Source organism: Cupressus sempervirens, chromosome 8, assembly GCF_028749045.1.
Source record: "Cupressus sempervirens isolate cs-2001-9-10 chromosome 8, ASM2874904v1, whole genome shotgun sequence".
NCBI classification, from domain to species: domain Eukaryota; kingdom Viridiplantae; phylum Streptophyta; class Pinopsida; order Cupressales; family Cupressaceae; genus Cupressus; species Cupressus sempervirens.
The window spans coordinates 850,050,459-850,077,514 of NC_143125.1; the positions used below are offsets into that span (position 1 = coordinate 850,050,459).

At 36.0% G+C, this 27,056-nt stretch overlaps 2 protein-coding genes across 3 annotated transcripts in view; both read left to right on the forward strand.

Annotated features, from left to right (window-relative positions):
• Positions 1-18,343, forward strand: part of LOC149545085 (uncharacterized) — a 28,678-nt gene extending 10,335 nt beyond the window's left edge. Inside the window, exon 2 of one of the 2 annotated variants that reach the window (XR_016355096.1) lies at positions 17,855-18,343. Coding sequence is in view for 1 of the 2 variants with exons in the window: in XM_089795585.1 (XP_089651711.1) it covers positions 6,336-6,788 (453 nt within the window). In the remaining variant the exon portion in view is untranslated. Of the gene's footprint in view, positions 1-6,200; positions 7,013-17,854 lie in introns of those variants that run through there. The other variant, XM_089795585.1, reaches the window with a different exon arrangement.
• LOC149545086 (uncharacterized) lies at positions 13,590-14,616 on the forward strand. Its single transcript, XM_089795586.1, has 2 exons — positions 13,590-14,170; positions 14,258-14,616. The coding sequence occupies exons 1-2, from the start codon at positions 13,988-13,990 to the stop codon at positions 14,492-14,494; spliced, it is 420 nt and encodes a 139-aa protein (XP_089651712.1). The 5' UTR covers positions 13,590-13,987; the 3' UTR covers positions 14,495-14,616.
• Positions 18,344-27,056: the final 8,713 nt, after the last annotated feature.

Here is a 27,056-nt window from a genome sequence, read left to right on the forward strand (position 1 = left end):
CATACAAGCTTACAATTTAGTAAATGCTAATATATAAATTTGATTTTGGACTCAAAAAAAAGAAATATCAAGGAAAGTATACTAGGGTAATGGGACTATAGTTCTTAGAATAGACAAGATGAGGTTCTCTCTCATAACTTACAATAGAAAAGTATATAGAATATAAACTTAGTAAAATTGAGAAAACAACTAATGAAACTTAGGAGAAAAAGTATTAATTACAACGAGGATCATACGATTTGCAAGATTGAACATGTAATACCCATATTTTTCATCATCATTCTATGAGGGAGGTGAAACATATTAGAAGCTAATAATACTAAATCTAAATACACTCTAAACTTTGAGTTTTTAATAACATAAAGTACAGTGGCCTACAAAAAAGATAATCCAACTGTTTCTAACTGCCATACCTCACTGTTATGGTGTACAAGGGAGAAAATATAATCTTAAATGTAGTCATGTTAATATATAATTTATGTCCCTAGAAGAGAATTATATGCAGCCGATGTTTTGTTCTTCACCATGCCTTGAATCATTCAGATCAAAGCGGAGCTAAAGAAAGTGACCACCAGGGTTAGCTTGAGCTCCATAATATTCTCTTCTAAAACTTAGAACTCTTGAGAAATTATCTCATAAATATTGTAAAGAAAGAGACACAACACTAGAGGCATTTGGATGTTGTACCTAAGACTCAAAATTCACGACCTATATAGAGGCAATTGTATGCTGTACCTAAATCCAATTAGCCAAAAGGCACAACTGGAATAAAACTGAAAAAGAAAAATAAATTGAATTTACTGATTTGTACAATGGTAGGTTATAACAGAAAATAAGACAGACAACATCTTTCTTTTAAAATTCTCTGAGAAATTGCTCAATAATCTAAGGTTCTTTGCTAGTCATAGTTGTTGAGTATCATAACCATAGGAAGAGTTGACCGTCGAAGGTGCTTCAACTCAATGGAGAGAGAAATTTGCTTAAATAGCAGCAATTATGCGTGGTTAGTGAAGTGAGAGTTGAGGCTTAAGCAAAAAGCATTGTGGTGGTGTTGTACTTCTATTCATTTTGTCATCCGCCTTGTATTGGGATGGTGAATGTGGACATTTAGAGGCAAATTTACTAAAAAGTTGTTGCAGCTAAATTTTGAGTACTGTCTTCTCTGTTCCCCTATGGGAGGAAAGGAAACCCATTATTAGTTGCTTTGGAGATTGTGGTTATGCTCTCTTGTTTGTGTTAAGGTGGTCAGAAGGATCTTTTGCAAGTGGGTTTATGTGTCATAGTGTAGAAGAGTTTAGAACTTTGTCTATCTACTAGTTCATGGGCAGATACTTCCACACAATTCACTGTAGCCTACAGTAGTAGCTACTTCCTTTCATTGAGAATTCTTCAGCAGTAGTTAGAAAAGAAGCAAGACTATATATTCAAGCTGTAGGTAGTGAAGAGAATAGATTGTACGCTTCCTTTGTTATATCTTCCAGCATTCCTTCATTCCTTCAACACTAGTTAGAAAAGAAGCACGACTATATATTCAAGCTGAAGGTAGTGAAATTTTTAATACAAACAGATTTAGATATTAATTTTTCTCATTTATAGTCATTGTTTGCTGCAATATATTTTATATGCTGGAAGAATAGTAGATTTATTTCTTGAAAAGTTATTAGGTGCAGTATATTTTAATCCCAGTTCTATTAAAATGTGCAACTAATATTTGGCTTATAGGAATACATTTTTCATGTGATCATGGCATATGTTAAAAGATGGTCTCTTTTTGCTGTAGAAATATCATAAATATAAGACTCCACTATCCTATAAATATGAATAGTTAGTCCTTACTCATGACAACACTAGTCTAATAAAAAGTTTCTCTACATTGGTTTTAGGGTGTTGATGGATGTAGTCAAAGACAAATGTATTCTAGGGCACGTTGCTAGGAAGAGATGAGTCATTTGTGCTCTTGTAGTTAGTCTTGCAGCTTTTGCCGCATCAATAGCAGCAGTTGCACAAGAAGGTAGAAGATCAATATGCAAGTGCAAGAGAGGCGAGATTCCCTTTTATAAACATATTGTCTATTCAAATGAAACTGATTGTCATGATCAAATTCCAATGAGTAGACGAGCCTTCTTTCGTCTAGCAGATATTCTTAGGCAAAAAGGAAGCATCACAAATACCATGCACTTAACTCTAGAAGAACAATTGATGATGTTTCTCCATACTCTTGGCCATAATTTGAGGAATCGTAAGATTGCTCACAACTTTGGTCACTCAGGAGAGACAATCAGTCGATATTTTCACAAGGTTTTGATGGTAGTGTTGGCACTCCATGAGAATTATCTTTTGCCACCTGGTCCATACACTCCTTTAGAAATTAGCGGGAAAGACCATTTTGATCCGTACTTCAAGGTACATACCCTATTGGTACATTTTTGTTTCCTCGACTCTAAATTCTATTATTGCATGCCTTTTGATTATAAATTTTCCTAATGTAGGATTGTGTGGGAGCAATCGATGGAACTCATATTCCAGTCACTATTGATGTCGACATGCAAGCTCCATATCATGACAGAAAAGGAAACTTGTCACAAAATGTTATGGGTGTGTCTTCATTCGATTATAAGTTTCAGTACGTCCTTGCTGGATGGGAATGGTCAGCTGTAGATAGTCGTGTTCTAGCTTTGGCCTTGTCAAGATCCGATCCATTGGTAGTCCCCCTTGGTATGTCAAATATATTTATATATTGATGCATATGACATTTTTTAATAAAATATATTAATATACCTTATTTTATGTAGGAAAATATTATTTAGTGGATGTTGGATATCCCAATGTACCTGGATTTCTGGCACCTTATTGTTGCACACGTTACCACCTAAAAGAGTTCTCAAGGGCAAATCCAATAAACACTCCACAAGAGTTGTTTAACCATCAGCACTCATTGCTTAGGAATGCAGTAGAGCGCACATTTGGCATTTTGAAGCAACACTTTCCTATCCTAAGACATGCGACGTCATATCAAATCAGAACCCAAACAAAGATTGTTTTGGCGTGTTGCATACTGCACAACTTCATCACCATAGAAGATGACATTAATTTTGAAGTTGACATTGAAGAGGAAAATGATCGTGAGGGGATAGATGTACCAATACTTGAGACATATGGGATGACTCAATGTGATAGAGATGATTGGGTAGGTTTCGAGATGAAATAGCACAAAGGATGTGGGATGATTAAGAGCTCCATCTTAGATGTGAAAGCGTAGTATTTAGTACTAGTTGTAAACTCCATTTTCTATTTGTGCATCTTGTTACAACAATCAAGACAATCTTATTGTAGCTCTAAATTTGAAAAATCATTTTGAATCATATTTTGAATCATTCCTTTTCTTTTCACAAATTACATGTGCTAGTAATCAGCAAATTGAAAGACCCTGCTCCTCAAATTAAAAATGGTGTCCTTGTGCTTTCCTTCATTATCAGCCAACAACCACCCAATCCCTGCACCTCTATTCTTGAACTTTATTAGCTTTCCCAATGAATGCACAGACGCTAGTTAAAGCTTCCTTCTAGAAAGTTCGTAGTAGCTAGCAGTAATGAAGCATTGTATTTCTGGAGAGTTTTCCAATTTGGCCTACATTCTCTCAGCTGCCCTTCACGTCAATTGGAACAGTCAGTAAATAGGATGATTTCAAATACACAGTTTTCCCATTGCTTAGTTGCTCAGGTTTACAGACTTTAGGACTTAAAATCTTGATTCTGCATATCAGCTTGTTCACAAGCTTGCTGAGTTAATATTTTAAAATCAGTACTAGTCATTATATCGACTATTCACATTTTTAATTAATGATGTTATTATTGACATATGCTTCAGCATTTTGTTGAAAAAAATAGTCATCATGCTTTTTCTTGTTTGTGTTTTTCAATGTGTTTTTGGTTTTTTAACCTCTTATATTTTGTTTTTATTAAAAACATTACTAGTATGCTTACTGAAGATGAATTTTCTTGGCATTGTTAAATAATTCAAGGCATCACTCTTGAGTCTTGAGCACATTGTGTGCTCAAAGTTTGCATGAAGGATGTTATTTAGCTCAGAACTAACAAAATTCTAATATATAAATATATTTTTGGAATCTTTTGAGTCTTGACTCAGTAGCCTTCTTACAATATGGAAAAGCTTTAATAGAAAATCCCACACCAATATATTATAGTTTTTGCATTCGACTCTAGAAAATTTGGATGTTGCTTATAGCAAGTACAAGATCCTCAATGCAGTGCTACTGACAATCACTCACACTGCCAGAAATACCTAGTCAGATGCAGAATTGTATTGCTCTTGGTCTTGCTTCTATGTAGCCTCAAATCATTTACTGTCTTCTTTGTCGCTATCCTCCTTTTCTGTAAATCTTCATGCCAATTGGCCTTGATTTTCTCTCATTCAGTGGGGAACATTGACTTCTATCTTTGGCTCCTACTATTCTCCTCTTCCCATAACAGCTGCTTCTTAAGGCTTAAACTCCATATGATTCAATGATAGTGGCAATGTCTTCTTTACCTAAGCCTCATATGGTATTGACAACAACTTCGCTGCCAAAGAATGACTGTGAATAGAACTCAATGGACTTCTCTCATTAACTCTTCTTTTTGCTCTGATACTAAACTGATGCAACACTTGAAACTTTTACAAACCTTTTAAAATACATGCAAAGAGAAATTGAAGAGCATCCACTGTATAGTAGCAGAGAGATACAGCTATTAGGAACCGTGAGGGGAATGCAGAAGATATGTTTCTATTAACATAGTAAAATATTTACAAACTTCAAACTTAAACGTATCCTTCCTTTTCTGACCAAACCACTACCTCACAACAGACCACTAACTTTCCATTTTTAGTAATCATGTAACAATTGCTTCCAACCAAATTAAGCCATTATTTGCAAGACTTGTCACCTGAATCTGAGGAATCCATGTGATTGTGACTTTTGATTCGTAGGCTGTCAGTTTGCATCTCCAAGCATCTGTGGTGGGCTTGCAAAGTCTTGAGCTGAATTAACAGCAGTAAACATTTTTGTCTTGGCTCAGCCAACTCACAAATTTTGACAAAAAATTACAGTATCTTTTGGATTTGTTTGTTTTTGGTAGAACTTTGCTGACACTAAATCAATCTCAGGCTTAGTCCCAAAACTATGCGTTATTGACAATATACTTCAGCATAGGTATTTGAAAAAATTATATCTCATCTTGTTCTTAACTTGTTTGGTTCATTAATATGCATTTTTATGCTTTTGAACTTATTATGTTTTGTTTAAAATTTTAATGCAAATATGGCTGATACATTTAGTAGATGGTGATCCTATTCTATGTAAGCACTCTATATTGTTTCACCTTGCTATCAGCCCCTGCTTGGTTTGCTGCTGTCTACAGACATATTTTCATTCACATTTATGGTTGCCATTTTCATTCATGTTTGATACGGGATATAGAATTTTGGTGAGCTGCTACTCAAGCATATTTCCCCATTGAGTTTTTTTTTGTTCCATCCACCATAGGCTAACTATTTTCTGATCTAACTTTAGATGTTGCCTCCTTTCGAGTTGTCTATGCACAATTATGTTTTCTGACTTCAAATGAGTTTTAAAATATTGTGTTTCAGGTGTAATGACTTTCAAGAGACTATAATACACATGTTTTTAACTTACCCTCTGCAAATCTACTTTGTATGCATTACACAATAGTTGATGTCATATACAATGCTTCTGATGAGCATGGATAATGATGACGTTCAAGTTGTTGAAACACCACCTTCGACAAAAAAGGTATTTTGAAAATTGTGTATGGAACGTAAGCTTTTGGACTTGCTACATGAACAAGTCACACTTGAAAGGAAAGGAGAGGGAGGCTTCAAAAAAGAAGCTTGGATAGCTATTGAAAGAAAGTTTAATGCAGATATGAACACGAGCTTGTCTAAGGACAATTTCAAAAATAAACTAAAAATTTGGAAACAAGGTTACAAAGTAATGAAGGAGCTGAAAAATACTAGTGGTTTTGCATGGAATGAGTCTACGCAATTTATGGATGCTGATGAAATTGTTTGGGATGAGTTGCTTAAGTTAACATGTCCATTTGAATATTTTAATGTTATTTAATGAGTGATTAAGTTATTATTGATAATCAAATGAATAATTCAATATCTTTGACAACATGCAGAGGAAGGAATTTAAAAGTGTGAAACTGTTTAAAAGGCAGTCTTTCCAATACTATAATGACCTTGCCTTGATTGTGGGCAATGATATCGTTGAGGGTGCCATTGTCGGCACTGCACAAGAAGCAGAAGAACACAATATGGATGAGACAGAAGATCTTAATGATGATTATGATAAAATTCATACACCTATTGGGGCTGCTGCTGATCTGGATGCGGAAGAAACAAGTATTCCAGTGTCCAATCAATTTAGTGCAGCAACTGGGAAACATAGTCGTTCAGCATCATCCTTAAGGAGGCCAAAGAGGATGAAGGCTAGTATGGCTAATTTTATAGATGGGATGTCTCATTCCATCGATAAGCTAAATGAGACTCTCCTTAAGTCCCAAGTTATTGAATTGAGTGAAGAGCGTAAGACAAAAGATTTGGAAAAGGTCTATGTTGCACTAAAAGCGACTGGTGAACTTAGTATGGGTACTTTGATTACGGCGTTTGACACATTTGTGGTTGATTCTGATAGAGCCAAAGGGTTCTTGATTATGAATGATGATGAGAGAGCAAAATATGTTCGAACGAAGTTTTTAGGGCTTTAGCTACTATGTTGGACATAGTTATGACAATCGTTTTATAACAGTTGGGTGTTGCTTAATTTTGGTGGTTCACATCCCATTCGATGGATGTGACCAAGGATTTACAGATTTTTGGCAAAAGTTTATTAGGACCTTTCGATTTTCATATAGAACATATATTTTTGTTGACATTGCTAATTAAGTTTTGATGATTTGAATATAATCATATGGTTTTATTTTTTATAGAATATATATTTATGTTGACATTGTTAATTATGTTTTGATGATCTGAATATGATCGTATGGTTTTATATATCCATCTATTGTTGGCGATCATTATAGTCATTTTTATCTGCTTTTGAAAGTCTTATTGTTGGAGATCTTTTATTCAAGATCTATTTAGTTATTGTTTGAGATGTGCTGATTGGAGAGCTGCTGTTGACATGCTGGTTGGATATAACTGTTGTTAACATGCTGGTTGGATATTAGATTTTAATTGATGTTAACATGCTGTTGGTTGGATATTAACTGCTGTTAACTGCTTAGGTTTTCTACTAGAATAAACTTTAGATTGATGCTACTCTGTTATGTCATTGTATTAGCTAATGACAACACTACTGTTAGCCGACTGGATGGTTCCGGCGGTATTTTGTATTCTGTAGCCGATGGTCCGGCAGTGTTTCTGTAGCCGACGGTGTTTCTATAGCTGACAGTCCGGCGGTGTTTAGCCGACGGTCCGGCGGTGTTTTTGTATGTTGTAGCTGACATCGTCGGTAAATAGTTTGTAGCAGATAGAATAATTGTGGCCGACGGACTCCTTCGGGAAGGTTCGACGGTAGTATTTATATCCCGTTTGGGATCATTGTAAAGCATCATCCATCTACTATTGCGAATAATAATATAAGTTCTGTTGTTCGTGTTCATTGTCTGTATGCGTTCATTTACTTTACCTGTACGGTAAACATTTGGCGCCGTTGCCTTATGAATCTGGAAGGTGGGAGGAATGAAGATTAATGCCAAATTAGCTTAACAAGGATCGGAATAAGGCAAAGGCAAAAAGATGGAATCCGTATTGCGCAAGAAAATTTAATTCTGGCACAACAAGCCGAACGCCGACGGAGATTCCAGAAGATTACCGACGGAAACCGAAGTGCGGAGGAATTGTTGAAGGAGACTCGACAACGGGTGGAATTGGTGGAAGAAGCACGGGAGGAGTTCTTGAATTTGTGTTCGCCGAGGGAAGAAAATTCAGACGGGAGAGCATCAACTCGCACGGCTCGCAGTGTCAACGGAGCATAAGCGTGGAGTGACCTCTTCGTCCAGGATAGACTTCCGCGGGAAACAATTTCGGAGCATCCTCCGTCTTCACCAAGGGTTGCAGCTGTCGACACCTCCAGTGTGGGAGTGCAGACCGTCGGTGTGGGAGTTCAGACTGTCGGTGTGGGAGTGCAGACCGCCGGTGTGGGAGTGCAGACTGTCGGTGTGGGAGTTCAGACTGTTGGTGTGGGAGTGCAGACCGCCGGTGTGGGAGTCCAGACTGCCGGTGTGGGAGTGCCGACCACTGTAGGAGTGCAGACCTCCAGAGTTATGGCAGGACCCAAAGAAAAATTATCGAAATTTGAAGGCGATGGTACAGTCGACCCCCTCCGACATTGTAAGACATGTGAGACAATCTGGCGGGCAAATGGAATTACTGATGTCGACAAATGGGCCAGGCAATTTTCAGCAACCCTACGGGGTGTCGCGGTTGATTGGTTTTTGGATATGAATCCGCAGAAGCTGGATACATGGGATAACATTAAAAAGGAGTTCTTGGCAGAATTTAAACTCTTGCGGGATGATAATGAAATTGTAGTAAAAATTTTCAATACCAAGCAAGGGAAGCACGAAACTGTCCGTGTCTACGCCAGGAGATTGGGGTAAAAGCACAAACCTGTGTCACCTTTTATAAAGAAATGTGATATCAGAATGTGACAATTCAACATTAATGACAAAAAAAATGGTATTTGTGTTTAAAATATGAAGATGATGTAAACTAACGAAATGTGTAGAATTGTATGAATTTTATGCCTATAATTTTTATAATTTTTTTGACTAAGAATTTATTCATTTTATTTTATTTTGAAGTCCCTTTTTTAACTGTAAAAAATATAGGATGTAGTTCCCGTCAAACAAGTATGTGCAAATCACATTTTTTTGTTCTAATTTGAAAATATTTTATAGATGACATGTATAGCTAGTGCACAAAAAAAAAAATAATTATTTTTGATGTATATTTTCTTTGTTATAAGTACTCAAGTTCAACCTTGTCAGAATCCAACAGTTTTTTCCTCCCGTCAAAACTTCCCTATCAAATCTATACCTTCTTGAAAATAAATTACATATTCGTGAAGAGGATTCTCTCCTCTAGTGATAAATATATATTTTTTATTTTTTTGATATGATTTACTATTTTTTATCATTTTTTGAGAGAGCATCTTCTAAAATGTTGAAATATCGACTTATAATATTTTGAGATTATAATATATTATAACTAGTCAAAACACTCAAAAATTTATATAATGATGATATTGAATTTGAAATCTATAAAAGGGTATTTTTAATTTTTTTAAAAATTGAGTTTTGATAGAGAAATGAGATTTGACCAAAACAGGTTATTGTATCACAAACGGTGACACAAATCTATTCTTTTACCCATTGAAAGACTTAATAAACAAAATGGAAAGCAAGCCAGCGGATGGATTGCAGAAAAGGTGGTTTGTGGACGGCCTACGCTCGCAGTTGCGGAGGAAAATGAAAATTGTGCCACCGTCATCATATGTGGACTCGTATAACAGAGCATTGGATCTTGAAAGTGAACAGAAGACAAAGAAGAAGAAAACTAGCTCATCTGATTTTGATGACGACGAGCCTGCCAGAGATGATAGCAACGACGACGAAGGCAGCAGCAAGAAAGTTCGGGCCCTACAAAAGGATATGATTCGCATGATGGAGTTTAAAAATATGCAGAAGGAACCAAAAGGAAGTGAACTGTGGTGCACAGAATGTATGACCGACGGCCATACTAAAGGATCGTGTCCAAAAAACCAATTTTGTGACATTTGTCAAATCATGGGCCATTCAACAAAAGACTGCCCCTTTAACATGAAGACAAGAGGATCTCCGCAGGTGTTTCTCACACAGGAGGCTTTCCCGTCGGGTAGTAACGGAAACACGAATACCGCCGGTGCTACATCTGGAGGATACAGGAATAATAGCAGAGGGCAAAATAACATTACAAACAATAATAATAATAATGGGAGCTGAAGTCGAACTCAGTATGATGCAAATGGACGGTCGATCGTTCAATGTCGAGCATGTAATTTGTGGGGTCATTTTGCGCGAGATTGTACAGTGGCAAACACACCAAAATTATTATGCAGATGGTGTGGACCCAGCGATCACAAAGATTCCAAGTGTCCAAAGGCTAGAGTAAACTTGATCACTATTGGCACGGATGTAGAGGAGGTTCTGGCAATTACACGAAGGCAAGCGGAGGAAAAGAGAAAAGTGGGGGAAGCGCAGGCGGCAATTACAAAGGCATCATCGGTAGGGACATTTCAGTTGAAGGATATCACCGACACCTTGGCAAAGAACTTTGTAGAACAAAACATTGTACGACAGATCTTACAAACGGAGATACCGGTCAAGATAAGTGACCTCCTTCTCACAATGCCCCAGTTACGGACGGTCATTCTGAATCATACATCGTTTTCAAAAGCACCGGAGGACACAGGAATGGATAGTAGGGAAGTGATGACAATCGACCCAATGCTGTTGGCACTCACATCCGGACGGCATCCGACGGTTGTCGAGATGGGGATTTTGGAAAATGTTTTGATAGAGACAATTGTTGACGGAGGGTCCGGCATGAATGTGTTGCCGGAGGATACTTGGAAGAAGTTGGGAAAACTGATGCTGTGGCCACCTGCATTTCAGTTGCTCACAACAGACCAACATGGAATCAAACCATTGGGAATTCTAAAAGCGCAACCGGTAACAATTGGTACGCAACAATTTTTATTGGATTTTGTGGTCATTCCATTAAAAAGAAAAGGCTATGATGCTATTCTGGGACGGGATTGGTTGGTGCAAGCAAAAGTAAAACATGATTGGAAACGCAATACCCTATCAATGGAGCGCGGAGGCAAAAGATTCATATTTGACCTGCACATGCAAATGGTTGGTGAGGAGGCAGCATTGTCAGATTCTGACAGTGAAGGCGAGAGTGATGACGAAGGAAAGAGGAGAATGGAACCGGATGAAGGAGTATTGAGACTTGACGGAGGATCGAATGACGACAACTTGGACTCGGTGAATGACCTTTACCACTGGCAGATAGAAGACTACGAACTCTTTCCGAGTTGCAATATGCTAAGGGTCGACGAAGATGAGAAAAAGGAGGAAAATAAATGTCCGGAGGAATGCAGGGAAGTGGAAGAAGGAAAATTTGCCATGGCTGAAGCTGAGGAGAAGAACATACAGTCTGAACACAGAAAAACAAAAAATCCCACTGTCCGGTACATGGTGAATGGAAGGCGTGGAAAGCAAAGGTTACACCGCAACATAAAATTAATGGAAGGGCACCAACAGCAAGGAAATAATCCAGTTGCGTGATGACCGCAGGCACAGTGGGCGACGGGGGTGGCACAGAACAAACGTAAGGTGTACGACGGTAAGAATGAAATGAAAGTGGAAGGTCAGCGACAATGGAGCGGTCAGATTATCAACTTTGGACGGGCAGAAGATACCTCCGGCAGTCAACGGATCCAAATTCAAAATATATGGTGCCAGGAAGACTTTGTCATTGTCGTAGAAGGAGACTCCCTGGTCGTTGCCGAATGGCGACGGTCCGAGGTAAATTTGAGGTGCTTTGTATTTTTCTTTTGATAAAAAAAAAAAAAAAAAAAAAAAGAAAGAAAAGAAGCCGCGAACAGATAGGCCCCGCGGGCAAGTCTACCCGCGGGCAACAGCTGTTGGAGGACCCCGTGGCCGACGAAAGAAAGGCCCCGCAGGCAAGCATACCCGTGGGCGTCGAAGTTGGAGGCCCCGCGGGCAACAGCTATTCGCGGCCAGTGAAGTTGAAAGTTCCGTGGGTCTGCGGGCAAGAGACCCCCGCGGAGTGTGAAGCCTCAGGGCATAATGATTGCTTTGACAGAGAACGAAGGTTCCGACAAGAAAAGTAAGAGCCCCCGCGGGGATAATATTGCTTCGACGGAGAAAGAAAAAAAGCTCTCGCGGGCGTAATATTTTATAGAATCCTCGCCTAGTTAGCCGCCGGTGAAAGAATGGGCCGCAGGTAGAAAAAGAAAGGCCGCGGGGAGAAAAGAAAGGCCGCGAAGAGAACAGAAAGGCCGCAGGGAGAACAGGAAGGCCGCGGGTGACGCAAGAATCCGCAGGGAGAACAGGAAGGCCGCGGGTGAGGACAGAAAGGCCATGGAGTAGGACGCGGGTGCCAGTTAGAGGTTCAGTACTATAAAAAAAAAAAAAAAAATCGTCGACAGAATCAAGTTGTTCAGAATGAGTGACAGATGATGCCAAAGGGAAGGGGACGCATCCGTGGTTGCCAGAAAGAGTGCAGAATCGGCAGATAATAACAGAAATGGTGTGATCCGTGCATTTCTGTGTGGGTTGCGAAGTGTTAATTTGGTCTTGGCGGCGAGGGGCACTGCCTCTCGACCCCGCCCTGTACTGCGACAGGGAGCACACCCGGGGCGCTGCCACTCGACCCCGTCGGGGGCGTTGCCCCCTAGACCCCTAGTCGTGAAGGATATCAGTCGTGGGAGTCTGATCAGTTGAGAAGAGTTGAAGTTGCTGCAGGCATGGACTTTCTGTGTACTAGAGGCAGTGGGAGCAGGTGTTGGCTATGAGGCTGTCTTGGTGGATGCATAGAGAGCTCGGGAGGAGCTAATCATCCAGTTGGACGTAGTGCAGCGACACTTGGCTCAGGGTACCGAGGAATTGAAAACAGAGAAAGCAGCACTGGTGGCTATCAAGGTCAGCTTGAGGAGACAGTGTTGTGTTAGCAGAGGCTATAGGCACGGGACGAAGGTGACAGTGATGTGTCGGAAGCAGATTTCTCTTATTGTAGTCACTCTGTAAATGTATTTTTTGCTAATTTGTCTCAGATATTGTCAGTCGTCAGGAGACGACTTTTCTTTTTGGGGGGGATGGTGTTAGCCGACTGGATGGTTTCGACGGTATTTTGTATTCTGTAGCCGACGGTTTGGCGATGTTTCTGTAGCCGATGGTCCGGCGGTGTTTCTGTAGCTGACAGTCCGGCGGTGTTTTTGTATGTTGTAGCTGACATCGTCAGTAAATAGTTTGTAGCAGATAGAATAATTGTGGCCGACGGACTCCTTCGGGAAGGTTCGGCGGTAGTATTTATATCCCGTTTGGGATCATTGTAAAGCATCATCCATCTACTATTGCGAATAATAATATAAGTTCTGCTGTTACTAGATGGTTCCGGCGGTATTTTGTATTCTGTAGTTGATGGTTCGGCGATGTTTCTGTAGCGGACGGTCCGGCGGTGTTTCTGTAGCCGACGGTCTGGCGGTGTTTTTGTATGTTGTAGTTGACATCGTCGGTAAATAGTTTGTAGCAGATAGAATAATTGTGGCCGACAGACTCCTTCGGGAAGGTTCGGCGGTAGTATTTATATCCCGTCTGGGATCATTGTAAAGCATCATCCATCTACTATTGCGAATAATAATATAAGTTATGTTGTTCATGTTCATTGTCTGTATGCGTTCATTTACTTTACCTGTACGATAAACAACTACTCATTTGATGTTTTTGGTTCGGTTTGAGATGTCATTATACTTGCAACTAAAATGATATGTTAGCCTCTATTGAAGAGCACAAATGTTAGCCACCTATGTATGTATATATTATAATTGATTTTTTAGTTTCTATAGGCAAAATATAACCAATAGTTGGTTCAACACAACCATGGATCAAATTCATCTTAAAATCACGTGGAAGGGTGGTGTTCTGTTTGAATTTCACTGCATTGGACTTCATTAAGTTTGCCATAGTTGAACCAAGTAAAGCTGAAACAAGTTAAGGTCATCTCAGCCACTTGATAAACATTTTATCTTACTATTTATTACATAACATTTATACATTAGTACGTAATAACAATATAAATCCTCCTTGCAATTGATTTCCTAAATGTTTATATGCTTGTTTGGCCTCTACACCAATTAAGACATGGTGCATTGTTTTTTGATACAGGATTCATGGATTTGAAAGTTGTGCTCATTTATAATTGCCCATGTGGTGCTGGGGCGTGCATATTAAAAGTCTTGTGCACGAGTGAAAATTTTGAGCGCGAATTTTGGTGCTGTCCTGAGAGTAAAAAGGTTATTAGTTATGACATGTTATGTATTGTATGTTTCAAACTAATGACATGTAATAATATTAGTATGACCTAATATTTTGTATTGCAGGTGGGCAGGGGTTGTGGACATTTCAAGTTGTTCGACTCTACAACTACTCATAATGAAAAAAACCAGTGGAAAATGTGTAAGCCACGAGAGGTGCCCAGGGCTAACATTGGTTCAATGACAAAAGATGAAATGTGTAAAATGTTTAAGGCACGAGAGGCTGAAATAATCTTTTTACGCTACCTTCTATGTGTAATTATTGGCCTCTTATTCGGCCTTGTATTTTGGGCCCTTTTTTGACAATGCGCTTAATATGGATAGAACTTTATTACATGTTTTACGTTGCCTTTTGGCCTTTTACTCGGCCTTGTATATTGGAACCTTATGCGAGAATGATTAAATAAAGATAGAACTTTGTTATATGTTTTATGAGTTAAGTTAAAAGAAAATTTGTAAATTTAATTTAGTTCCTAATTTAAAATTTGAAATTATTAGACTTTCTTTTCCAAAATTAACAATCTCAAGATAATTATATGAAAATTTGAAATATGAAAAATTCTAAATAAAGTGTATTTTATGTTGTGTCAAAAATATCTTGAAAAATACAAATAATATAAAGATGTTCAACAATTCTTATATATTCTAACTCATTTTAAATATTCTTTTGTTTAAATATTGTACAATATTTTTTATATTTGTTTCTTACTACTTAAATTGTTCTAGTTAAATTAAAAGATATTTTATATTTCACAAATGTTATATTATATTTATTTCTATTATTTTGAACCTTACATTTTATATATTTGTATTATTAGAAGCATACTTGCATTTTCTATTTTATATTAAATTTTACAATACAAAATTTAGATAAAATTTGAGATTTTGTTGATTTCGGATTCGACTCAAGCTCTTTAGGAGCTCTTGTTTTGTATACAAATATTCGACCATTTTTTTAGTAATATCACAACAAATTATAAATTAATGTAGTTTTATTTTGGTGGACTAAGTATTTTCCACAATTTTGATGACAATAAATATCATGGGTTTAAAATCATATAATGTGTAATCACGCTAAAATGATGTATTAAAAATATATTTCATTCATCTTTAAAAAAAAAACTTGTTCATGTCAGTATTCCAATTCCAATTCCTAATGTGCAACCAAACGGAGGAAATGCGTATTCTCATATTGAATTCTTGGTGAACCAAACGGACCCAAAACGAATTCTCAAAATCGGAACTTGGATTTTAAGTTCTAGAATCCCAAATCAAGGATTTCATATGCCAATTCTGAAATCATATTCTAGCAACCAAACGGACCCTTAGGTACCATGCGCTCTTATGTGTTTTGGCTTGGTTCACTATCCTTTTTGTACAACCATTCTCACTTGAAATAACTAGATCTTTGTGATTTCTTTTCTATGTTACAATGCCTAGAATGCGATGTCTATAGTTTTCAGCAATTCAACATATACCTTATATTTTTTTAACTAGAAATTTCTTTCCTTTGTTCTAAATGAGGACCCACTAATTAAGAAAGAGATTATGTGCATTCAAATGCTAGAGGACTGCATGCTAGCTAATGTAATTAATAGCAATAATAGAGGAGTGGGATGTGACACTAAAAAATATTCTTGACTAATATGGTGGGTGGTAATTGATCATCAAATAGTATCTTGATGAGGATGGATGCTTTTGGACATTACTACAGGTAAAAGTAGTAGATATAGTGTTGTTTCCTACCTTGCCTTACACATTCTAAATGTTTGAGAGACATTCGTGGGGCATTCAGAATGTCACTAGATGCAGCCTTCTACCCCACCCTTACTTTGTAAATTTTACATGATCACACACACCTTGGTAGCTATGTTTTACTTTTAAAGTTGGCTAGTTTGCATTTATCAAATATTTGTATTCTAATGCGTCAATTTGGAGGATGTTTTATTTTCTGTATAAGGTATACAAACATCATAACATGTAATGATATCTTTATTTTGAAGACAACATTGATAGCATAGTGTTACATTCTTCTTTGTGGCCATTGTTAGACATGATTATAATCAGCTGGTGTAATTAGAATTTTTCCCAATGTAACTCGGGTGCACACATCCGATTCAAAAACCTGAAGCACCCGGTTTGTGTATGCACTCAGTGTGGGTGCATCATGCACCCGAGTACCCCCGCTAGCTGAAATTGTGTTGCCGCACCTCGGCCGCATCGGTCGAGCACCCGGGTGGGACATGAGACCCAAGTGTGTGGCAGGTGCATGGGTGCGGGGGTGCTCCCAAGGTGCTCATGGGGTGTGGCCGGCTGAATGGCTGAAAAAGTTAAAAAAAAATAAAAAAATTTACAATTATTTTTAGATTTGTTTTTTGTGCATGCTAACTCTAATTGGGTGTGGGTCCCATGTGGTCTATTTGAAGGTTTAATAAGACTAATAGACCTTATTAGGTGTGGGTCTCATTGTTTTGGAGTAGCAAGGCGCTAAGTGAGCAAAAGAGTTTGCAGGAGTTTGTTTTGGAGCTGAAATTGTGTTGCTGCACCTCGACCGCATCGGTCGAGCACCCGGGTGGGACATGAGACCCAAGTGTGTGGCAGGTGCATGGGTGCGGGGGTGCTCCCAAGGTGCTCGTGGGGTGTGGCCGGCTGAATGGCTGAAAAAGTTAAAAAAAAATTAAAAAATTTACAATTATTTTTAGATTTGTTTTTTGTGCATGCTAACTCTAATTGGGTGTGGGTCCCATGTGGTCTATTTGAAGGTTTAATAAGACTAATAGACCTTATTAGGTGTGGGTCTCATTGTTTTGGAGTAGCAAGGCGTTAAGTGAGAAAAAGAGTTTGCAGGAGTTTGTTTTGGAGCTGAAATTGTGTTGCCGCACCTCGGCCGCATCGGTCGAGCACCCGGGTGGGACATGAGACCCAAGTGTGTGGCAGGTGCATGGGTGCGGGGGTGCTCCCAAGGTGCTCGTGGGGTGTGGCCGGCTGAATGGCTGAAAAAGTTAAAAAAAAATTAAAAAATTTACAATTATTTTTAGATTTGTTTTTTGTGCATGCTAACTCTAATTGGGTGTGGGTCCCATGTGGTCTATTTGAAGGTTTAATAAGACTAATAGACCTTATTAGGTGTGGGTCTCATTGTTTTGGAGCAGCAAGGCGCTAAGTGAGCAAAAGAGTTTGCAGGAGTTTGTGAGAGTTTAGTGGGTGATTTTGCAAGGGATTGCAAGATCAAAAGGAGCAAGATGAGTAAGAAGATTTGATTTGGCAAGTGTCTCCTCAAGTTCAAGGTAGGTTTTTTTTAAAATTTTACAACATTTTATTTATTTTAGAAATCAATTTATAATTTTTAAATTTAGTATTTAGTTTTACTTTCAAGTTTCAACTTTAAATTTTTGAATGTTTCATTCTTGAATCTTGTCGATAGTAGATAGTTGATAGTTCTATAATTTTTATTATCTATATTAATTTTTTCATTCTTCTTAAAATAAAAATATGCTGAAACGTATTTAAAATTTAATATTTAGCTTCTTTTTTTATATATATAATTTTTTTAAATAGTAAAGGTTTAAGTAGGCTAAAACTAGTTTGTATAACTTATTTTCACTTGGGCTGAAATGTATCATGATCATTGTTATAATTTTATTTTCATTTTGTGAAATGTAGTTTTATAAATGACATCTAGATCCGGCCAAAGTGAAGAAGACATAGAAATTAATTAGACAAGTGATTATGATTATGAACCTGAGCCCAAGGGAAGTGATCATGGGGCTAATGTAGATGGTCAATTTGAGGAAGAACCTCCTTATGTTGCAATGTCTTATCAAATCATGACACAAACTAAGCATTTTTTAGCATGTTGCATTCTACATGACTACATTACAATAGAGAATGGTGTTCCAGCTGAAATTGAAATTGAAGAGGATGATGATCGTAATGCGATAAATGTACCAGTAATTGAGACGTATGGGATGACTCAGCGAGATAGAGATGATTGGGGAAAATTTTGAGATGAGATAGCACGAAGAATGTGGGAAGATTATAGATCTCGTTCGTAGTTCTAAAAAAGAAAACATGAACATTGCATGAACATACTGATATGATATTTGTCTCATTGATATATCATTATAACCGAATTTGATTGCATCTATTTTATATTGTATTTGTGATATTGTACCTTCTACCATTTAGATTATTCATGAATACCCTGTCAATATGATTGATCAAAAGCTTATTTGTGTTTCTACTTTATCTATGACGTACATTTTATCAGCATAGGAGGAAATTTAGGAGTATTATTTCAATTTCAAACTATTATTTTATTTTACTATTTGTATGAGTTATTTTATGGTTTAGTCAAATGTTGTGCTTCTTGTTTCTATGTGCTATTATTTTCTTTTCCTTGGGCTATAAACTGATTATTATTTGTTTTTAATTACTGATTTTCTTATCCTTGGGTTGTATCCAGTTGTCTTTCACTACCCAAAGTTTCTATGTCATCATCTGTAGGCCTTAAATTCTTTGATTAACTAAACCCATTTCACTACAAGATTAGACATAAATATGGTCGAACCTTCATAATACTGTCAAAAGTCTGGATTATGCAAATATGTCAGCTTCAATAAAAATAGATCACTCATAAATACAATTAAGGACATAACATCGATGCTAATGTTTAGTAGCTACACTTATATGAGTTCTGCCGAAACATAATATTATGGTTGTGAACTCTTTTATAATGAATAGTGTTCTGCTGAAATATAACATTGTGGTTGTGGGCTCTTTTATAATGAATAGTATAGCAACTAGTATAGTAGCTATGTTGATTTATGCTCATTGTGGTTATGCACTCTTCCATAATGAATAGTTGAGCAACTAGTATAGTAGCTATACTGATTTATGCTGGTTTGGAACTGGTTGTGCTAATTTATAAACAGCATGTGATATACTTTGTATTTAGAACTGACTATGCTGATTTATGTTGGTTTGGAACTGGTTGTGCTGATTTATAAACAACATGCTGATATACTTTGTATTTAGAATTGGTTATGTTGATTTATATGCTCAATGTGATTGAATTTGTAGACTCGTTGTGAGATTGAATATTGGTCAATAGCATGGGTGGAGAAATACAGGCAACCCATCTACCTCCTTTTGGGAGGAAGGTATTATGGACTTGTGAAATGGAACACAAGTATCTTGAATTTCTCCAAGAGCAAGTTCAACTCTGCAGAAAAGGAGGGAGGATTTTGAAAATAGGCATTGACTGCAACTGAAAGGAAGTTCAATGCGGACTTGAACTTGCATTTGGCAAAAGATAATTTCAAAAACAAATTAAAAACATGAAAAATGCAAGTGGGTTTGCATGGAACGAGGCCACTCAGTGTATGGATGCTGAGGAGAGTGTATGAGATGAGCTTCTTGAGGTAATTTACTCTTTCAAATTCATATGATTTAAAGTATAATCTCTCTTATAAAGTATTTAATGAAAGACACTAAACTAATTCATTCATTATTAACCGATAGGCTATTATAGGTGGGCTTTTCATTGAAACCTATCCGTTTGGAAAATTGAACACTATAGGCAGTATTTATCTACTCAATCAATAAAATCAGGTAAATAAATTAACACGTGATCTTCGAGATTCCTCTGATTGCGATATTTTTAAGACATATTAACTTCCAATTTTAGCTTAGGAAATGGCAATTTTTCTAGCGTAAGGATATGAGATATTAAGATCCAATAATATTGACGGCTGGCATACGTAATTTCTATGTTATTTGGCACTAAAATTTGACAATATAAATTAGCTTCTCCAGATTTGGTGACCAAACAATCTCTTGGCTAGTTCTGACCGAGTTAGATTATAATCTTCTATGCCCATTTTGAAGTCTCTCTAACCTTTTTAGTTCTCCTCAACATTTGGCACAGTTGCTTTGGCTATGCATTAAATCTTCTTATTACACTCTAGAATTGTTTTTGTTCTAACCCTGTCTGTTTGGAAAACCAGACATTAAAGGCGATATTTATCTACTTAATAAAATCAAGTAATAAATGCAATTTCCTGCACTGACATATCTATTACCATATCCATTAGGATCTTAATAAATCTTCCACAGATCTGCGATATTTGTATATTGATTTTTTATGCCAGATACTATGTGGAGTTATTTCATTTTATCCCATTGCTTGCAATGTCTCTAAAACGTCCTGTGAATAGTCTAAACATTATCCTGTTAAACACGTAAATAGCTAGAAACTTGCTTTGTGAACTGTCTCTTTCAATTAGGTAAGTCCATGAATCTCGATCATTTTTTTTATCTTGGGCTTTACGGTTTTGAGTTCTATATAATAGGATAGAAATCATTGCCGGGGTTAAGGTCATCTCATTCTGCAATCAAAATTTGCCCATATTCGCATTAATTTTCAAATCTTTTCAATTTATCTTCTAGCATTTACTCTATTTTTCATTTTTTATGATGCGTATTCAATCGTGCTCTTTGATGCATTGCTAATCTATATATTTGTTTGTCTAAAAACTATTTGAAAAACATTAATCTATTGAAGCAATTGGGTTAAAGATTTTTTCTTTGGTGTAAAATGTGGGTTTTGAGTGCCCTCTACGGTTTGTGATATTTTCATGGTGATTATTTAATTTAAAGTCTGATTTGAGAAGAAGATTGTAAACAGTGAAATAGGATTCCTGGTTATTTTGGTGGTGATTTGAAGTATTATTTGCTACAGATAAGATCAAAATGTTTTCTTCTCCATGTACATTCTGATTTGACCTATTTTGGGGAAATATTTTTGGGGCTTTTCTTTTTATACCAGTAGCATCTCAAAGCGACATTCTCTTTTCCTCCCATAAATGACCACATTCATGATGTCACAATGTTCAAAGATATTGGATAAGGTCAGCTAAGCTTGTCCTATTTCTATCACACTATTTATGTCCTTCTGTATGTCCTTCCGTATTGTTTAATTAATTTAACTATGTTATGTTTATATCTTCCAACCTAAGCAATTATTTTTATTAAAATATGATGAACCAGTAGTGGTAGAGTCCAATTCACTTGTATGTTCACAATAACATAGTCTTTTGTGATATCTTGATCAAGGTATCACCTTAGTTTCAGTTATTACATGTTTTTGGTGATTCTAGGGACTGTGTTGCCGAATTTGATATAGGCGTTGGTCTTTCACTTGTTCTTTCTCTCTTTCACAATCCTCAACAAATTCATAATCAATCAACTTAATCATTTTTTAGTTCCATTAGTTCTGTGTCTTGTTAGCAATCTTGGAAACCCTTGTTTCAATAAGCCTTTATAAAATGCTATTGTTTCTCAATTTAAAATCATGTTAAAAATAGTAGGTTGACTTCGAGTTTATTAAGTAATATAGTTTTGTATTTATGCATATCTGTATTGTGCTTTGCTCTTTCTGACTGCTTCTTTTGTTTTTGTCTGTATTAAGTGTTGTTGCAATTTTTAGTATTCGTAATGTCCCATTCAAGATTCCTAGTTCAAACTTATCTTTATACAATCTAAATGTGTGCATGTATCCTTCTTGATAAACTTTCCCTTTCTTTTGAATCATAAAGTTGTTTCTTCTATAGGGTGATGTTGTAGGAGTTCCTCTTGCCAACTCTATGCCATGGAAGCATCACCTTCAGCTCCTTGAATACAAAGCTAGGAGTTTGCTTTTTGTATTGGGAAAGTTGCTGGCTAGTTTTAAAATATATGCTAGGCTTTGTGGTGTATATTAGCTCCAAATTTGCCCAATTTATTATGATTTGAGTCCTTTGAAGTGCATAATCATCTGTTTTTATATGAAAACTCTCTATATAATTCTTGGATCATCTGTTGTTTTTGGTCCATTTCCTAGTTATTTCACAGCATTATTTGCGGCTTTTTTTCTTTTCTTTCAACTTTGTCCCATTGCCTTTTTCCCTTTTTAGGCTTGTAAAAAGCTTGGGGATTCTTTGCAATATTGCCTTTAAGAATGTAAATTTTTCATTTATAAAAAATGATACACAATGCAAATAGTAGGATGAGATTATAAATATCATGAGCTTTTGGAAAATAGGATCTCTATGAACATAGGACTTGTTTGCTTAATTACAATGTATGATTTGGGTATTCAATGTTTCTTCCAATGTAATTATCAGAGTTTGTATTGGGGGAAATTAATGCCTTTGACCTAAGTATAAATTACCTATCTTTTCCTATGTAGATACATGTCTTATTTCTCCCTTAGGGGCAGTTGTTGTATCAGTTTTAGTGGTGTAGATTTAGGGTTTTACTTTGTGTCAAACTTTGCAGGGTAGCACCTAATATTCATACTGATAGCCACTTCATATCAGTTTCTGCATGAATTGCTTTCAATTATGCAATAGCTGATTACTACTAAAATAATAGGAAAGCTGAAATTTCAGTTTGGCCTCTTCGTGCTATAATGTGGATGGGTATTGGAGTCCTTTTTGCCTATAAATTTTAAAAAGCTAGCATCACTTGGCGTTTGGGTACTCAGGAACTAATTTCAAGAGTATTCAAAATTAATTACTATGAAACTTGAACTAGTTACGGTGCTAGCATGCATCTCATACTTTCAAATAATACAGGTTGTTGTTTAAGTTTTTGTATATTGATAGCCACTTCATGTCATTTTCTGTGAATCAGCTATGTAGTAACTAAATTGCATCTTGTTGTGCTATTAAGTATGTTAAATAATCACCAAACAATTGTATAATAGTTTTAAATATTAATTGTATTCAAGATTTAAATTTAATTTAATTAAGTTCAGGCCCAATTATGTAAGTTATGATATTCTATTTTTTGTTTTTGATAGATTTTTTTGGTTACTCGAATCTAGAATTGGAAATTTACTCTCTTGCCACATGTTGGACACATGTTTCTGAAACTAATATTTTATTGAATTTTTTTAGTCAACTATGGAAAATGCACTCAATTCTATGATTGTTATTGAGATTAATAGTAGCAATGTGCCCCTCATGTTACCGAATCAGTCACCACAATCAATCAATAAGACTGGATTTCTTACAAACAATATTCCAAATTTTTCAAGTGGAGTTGCTCTTAGTTGCATTAACATACTCGAACATGCAAAGGAAACGTGCTCAACAATTCAATCTGTGCGAGATACTGATGTGATGCTAATGGAGGCAAGAGTCCTTGAGTTTCACACGACGTGTGACATGTTAACTGGATATTGTAACTTCCTACGTGACATGCATGCAGATGATTACTATGCTCTCGGTTGTGCTCCTAATATCAAAGTTGCATTTTAGAATTACCTTAATAATGTGTAGTTTATACCATCTATACCTATGAATATAATAAATTTGATATCGTACAATAGTATACTTGATAGAATGTATGTCATTTTGTACTTTTGTGAGGAAGTGGCCACCTAGACATATTGTTGGCCAAGCATAGGTTTCTTATATGAGCCTTATTTTGTAGACAACTCTGAACTATGATCGTGTGCACACCTTATTGTTTTCTTTGGAAGAATGGGCCACCTACAGCTATGTCCGGTTAGACAAGCGTGCTGAAATGAAGCATATTTTGTAAACAACTTCAACCTTTGTTACTTAAATGTACTCTTGTACTTGTTGTATATTGTTTAATATAGTGTTGTCTAAATTATATATTTTGTGTATTACGTTTTGTGCATGCAAAAGCAATAAATTTAAATACCCAAAATCTGTATGCTTAGTAATATAGCTACTTGAAACATAAATTCACAATCTGCAATATCTGAAAATAAGCTCAATCATATCAAATAAATATCAGAATAAATCTTCATCAAAGGTGATATGAATTTTAATTTCACCGCAAAATATGTGGGGTAGCATGGAGTTAAGTTTGTATTAGTTGACTGCCCAAAGCTCAAACTTATGAAGGCGTTCATGATTAAGAATTTGAGAGTGAATGGTGCTCTCTTTTATGAGCTTTCTTATGAAGTCACTCATCTTGAAATGTACTATGGAAATACTTATGATGGAGCTACAACTGGTATTGATAGATGCAGATATTAATCTTAGATATACGAAATTTGCAGCAAGGTTTCTTGAAATCCTAGCAAACTTTCAGTCCTTGAACAAACTTAACATAGCCTTGGAAAGGCATGAAAATATAGATTTTCCTCTATTCAAATTATTTCAAATGCTTCTGAATCTTTAGATATTTGTTTACCGCATAGATTAACTGATTGATGCACACAGACAATAGATGAGAACAACAGAACTGCTTCCTTTATTCGCATATGCCAAATATTACATTATGCTTGATGATATCTGCCCCTTACAATGCTTCCCGAAGGGGGTATAAATACTCATCGAAGGGCCTTTCGGAAGGTTCCCGAAGGAACCCATCGAGCACAAGTCGGCTACATAACATACTATCCTACCCATCGGCTCATTTACAATTATTTACCGACTACAATATTCTCTTTGTTGGGCTTATCTCTTAAGGTATGTACAAGCTTCACAAATTTTGAACCAGTTGTATAAGTAGTTTTAGGTCACGTGTGTAGAATTTGGATAAATAATATGGAATTTTTTATTTATCTATTTTTAATTAGTAAGTTATTAGAGTTTGTCATAAATTCTTAAATTATTCCTTGCAATGCAGGAGATGGTTATACCTTTTTACATCACTCCACATCTTAATCTCAAGAAAATGAGCATAGACATTTTTTGAGTTTGGCCAGAAAGAAGGTGAAGTAATAAGTTGCTTACTTCAAAGTACGCCCTCTCTTGAAGTACTGGAAATTCAGCAACCTGAAGAATAAAAAGAACATGATAAGATTCAATGTTTGAAGTTCTTGGAAGATATTAGGTTTCTGGTGAGAGCATCTCTACTAGCAAGGATTATTGTACTGGATAACAATTCCCAGCCTAGCCATGTACTAGGTTCTATGCCTTCTCCAACCCTATCCAAGTATAGGCTGAAAAAATATGACCTTTGCTTGTGTTTTTTTGCCATTTAATTTCATATTACTTTTACTTGTATGTCAAAAGTTGTTTATGCTGGTTGAGTTCCTATGTATAAGTTCATGCAAATTACATAAAATATTGTTGTTTGAACTTTGTAATGCAATTTCACTTTCTTGAAATTTTCAAACCAGGTTGAAATATCTGTGCCATTTTTGGCAATAGTTTTGTCCATTGATATATCCCAATTTCTTACAGTGTTTATAGAACTTCATTGATGTATTGTGAAACACATTTACACTTTCTTAATATTTTCATAATATCTCAGTTGAAAAAGTAGTGAACATTATTTTGATATGTACTAATAGCAATTAGTTGCTTTGCTAGTTTACACTACTATTTTATTCAATAGTCTGCAATTTTATCCAAATAAAAATTTACAGATTTCTATGTTAGCCATTTCAAGATAATTTAGATTTAAGTGTAATCTACTTTTGCAACAATTTATTGCCATCATAGGCTCTCTCTCTATCCAAAGATTCTCCAAATTACCTGCATAGAAATGGAAAGACACAAACTCAACATTTCTCCACATCTTATATATCACCTCCTAGAGGAAGGTAAAGACCCACACTCAACATTTCAGCACCAGCAAATTGAATGAGAAGCATGACTTTTACAAATAGCAATACAACCATCTCATGATAGATGAAAATAGGACATAGGCATTTTCTTGTTGTAGGACTCAAGTTATCATATGAACACCCACAACAAGCACCTAGCAAACCAGAGCCACCTTGCTGGGAACACATGCCAATTTTGTAAAAGGGATATCTCCACTAACAAAGAATGACCCAACCAAATTAGTTTTATGTACCTCACAATTTGCTATAAAATCAACTGCTTTGTTGAAGGCCATATGACAATTGTAATAGACAACTCCCTTGAAGTGAAGACAACTCTTCTTAGCTGCCTTTTTCATTGACAATAGCCAATGTAGGATATGCACAAAATGGATCTATTGGAAAAGCTTTAGCAAATTTTAGGCAAATGCAATTATCAGGTGTAAAGCCCAATTCTAAGACTCTTGAAATTAGTTTCTAAGCTCAATATTCCAACCATAACAATTCAAGTTAGATCAAATGATTTCTCTATGTTGGATTACCTTTGATCATCTACAGACTACTTAAACATCACATATTAATACTAATGTTTGATTGTTAGGCACAGAGTACTAAATAGTGAAATTTGGCTAATTTTTTAAAACTTATTTTTTCCTTTACATGTGGTGGATTGGATCATCAAGGTTCCCATCAATCTTAGCATGAATACGCGTGGTTTTTGTAGAGTTTGATAGAGAAAGAAGCTTATAGGTCAAATCAAATGTTAGGACCGTGGAAAGTGATCAAAGATTGAATAGTGTGAAGTGATTTCTTAGGAAAAAGCACTAAATTCCAAATAATCGGATAATATGAGGTGCAGAGTCATTTAAGAGATTGGAGTCCATGTACACAATTTGGTACATGGACCTATTGTCAAACTTTTAGAATTCTATATTTATTTTCATTTTGTCAAGTCAATATACTTTCATTACAGTGAACTTTAATTTGATCTTTTATTTACATATTATATATATATATATATATATATATATATATATATATATATATATATATATATATATATATATGGTAAGTCCAATAGTCTTATAGGGGGCTGATTAACCAATTGTAAAAGGCATTAAGAGATCGACACCCTTTATTTTTGCGATATTACTTTTATCAAAACTAATAAACAAGTTTTATAATTTGGAGTCAATTGAATGGAAAGCGATATGTAAAAAAATACAAGAAATATATATCTATTATTGATTAAATTAAAATCACATTTGCAAGGTCAACTATAATATA

What these genes read in the sequence shown, in the direction of transcription:
- LOC149545086 (XM_089795586.1), top strand. Translation starts at nt 13,988, where the DNA reads ATGCTTGTTTGGCCTCTACACCAATTAAGACATGGTGCATTGTTTTTT. An exon ending in GCTGTCCTGAGAGTAAAAAG is followed by an intron (nt 14,171 to 14,257) that starts GTTATTAGTTAT and finishes TTTGTATTGCAG; the next exon opens with GTGGGCAGGGGTTGTGGACA.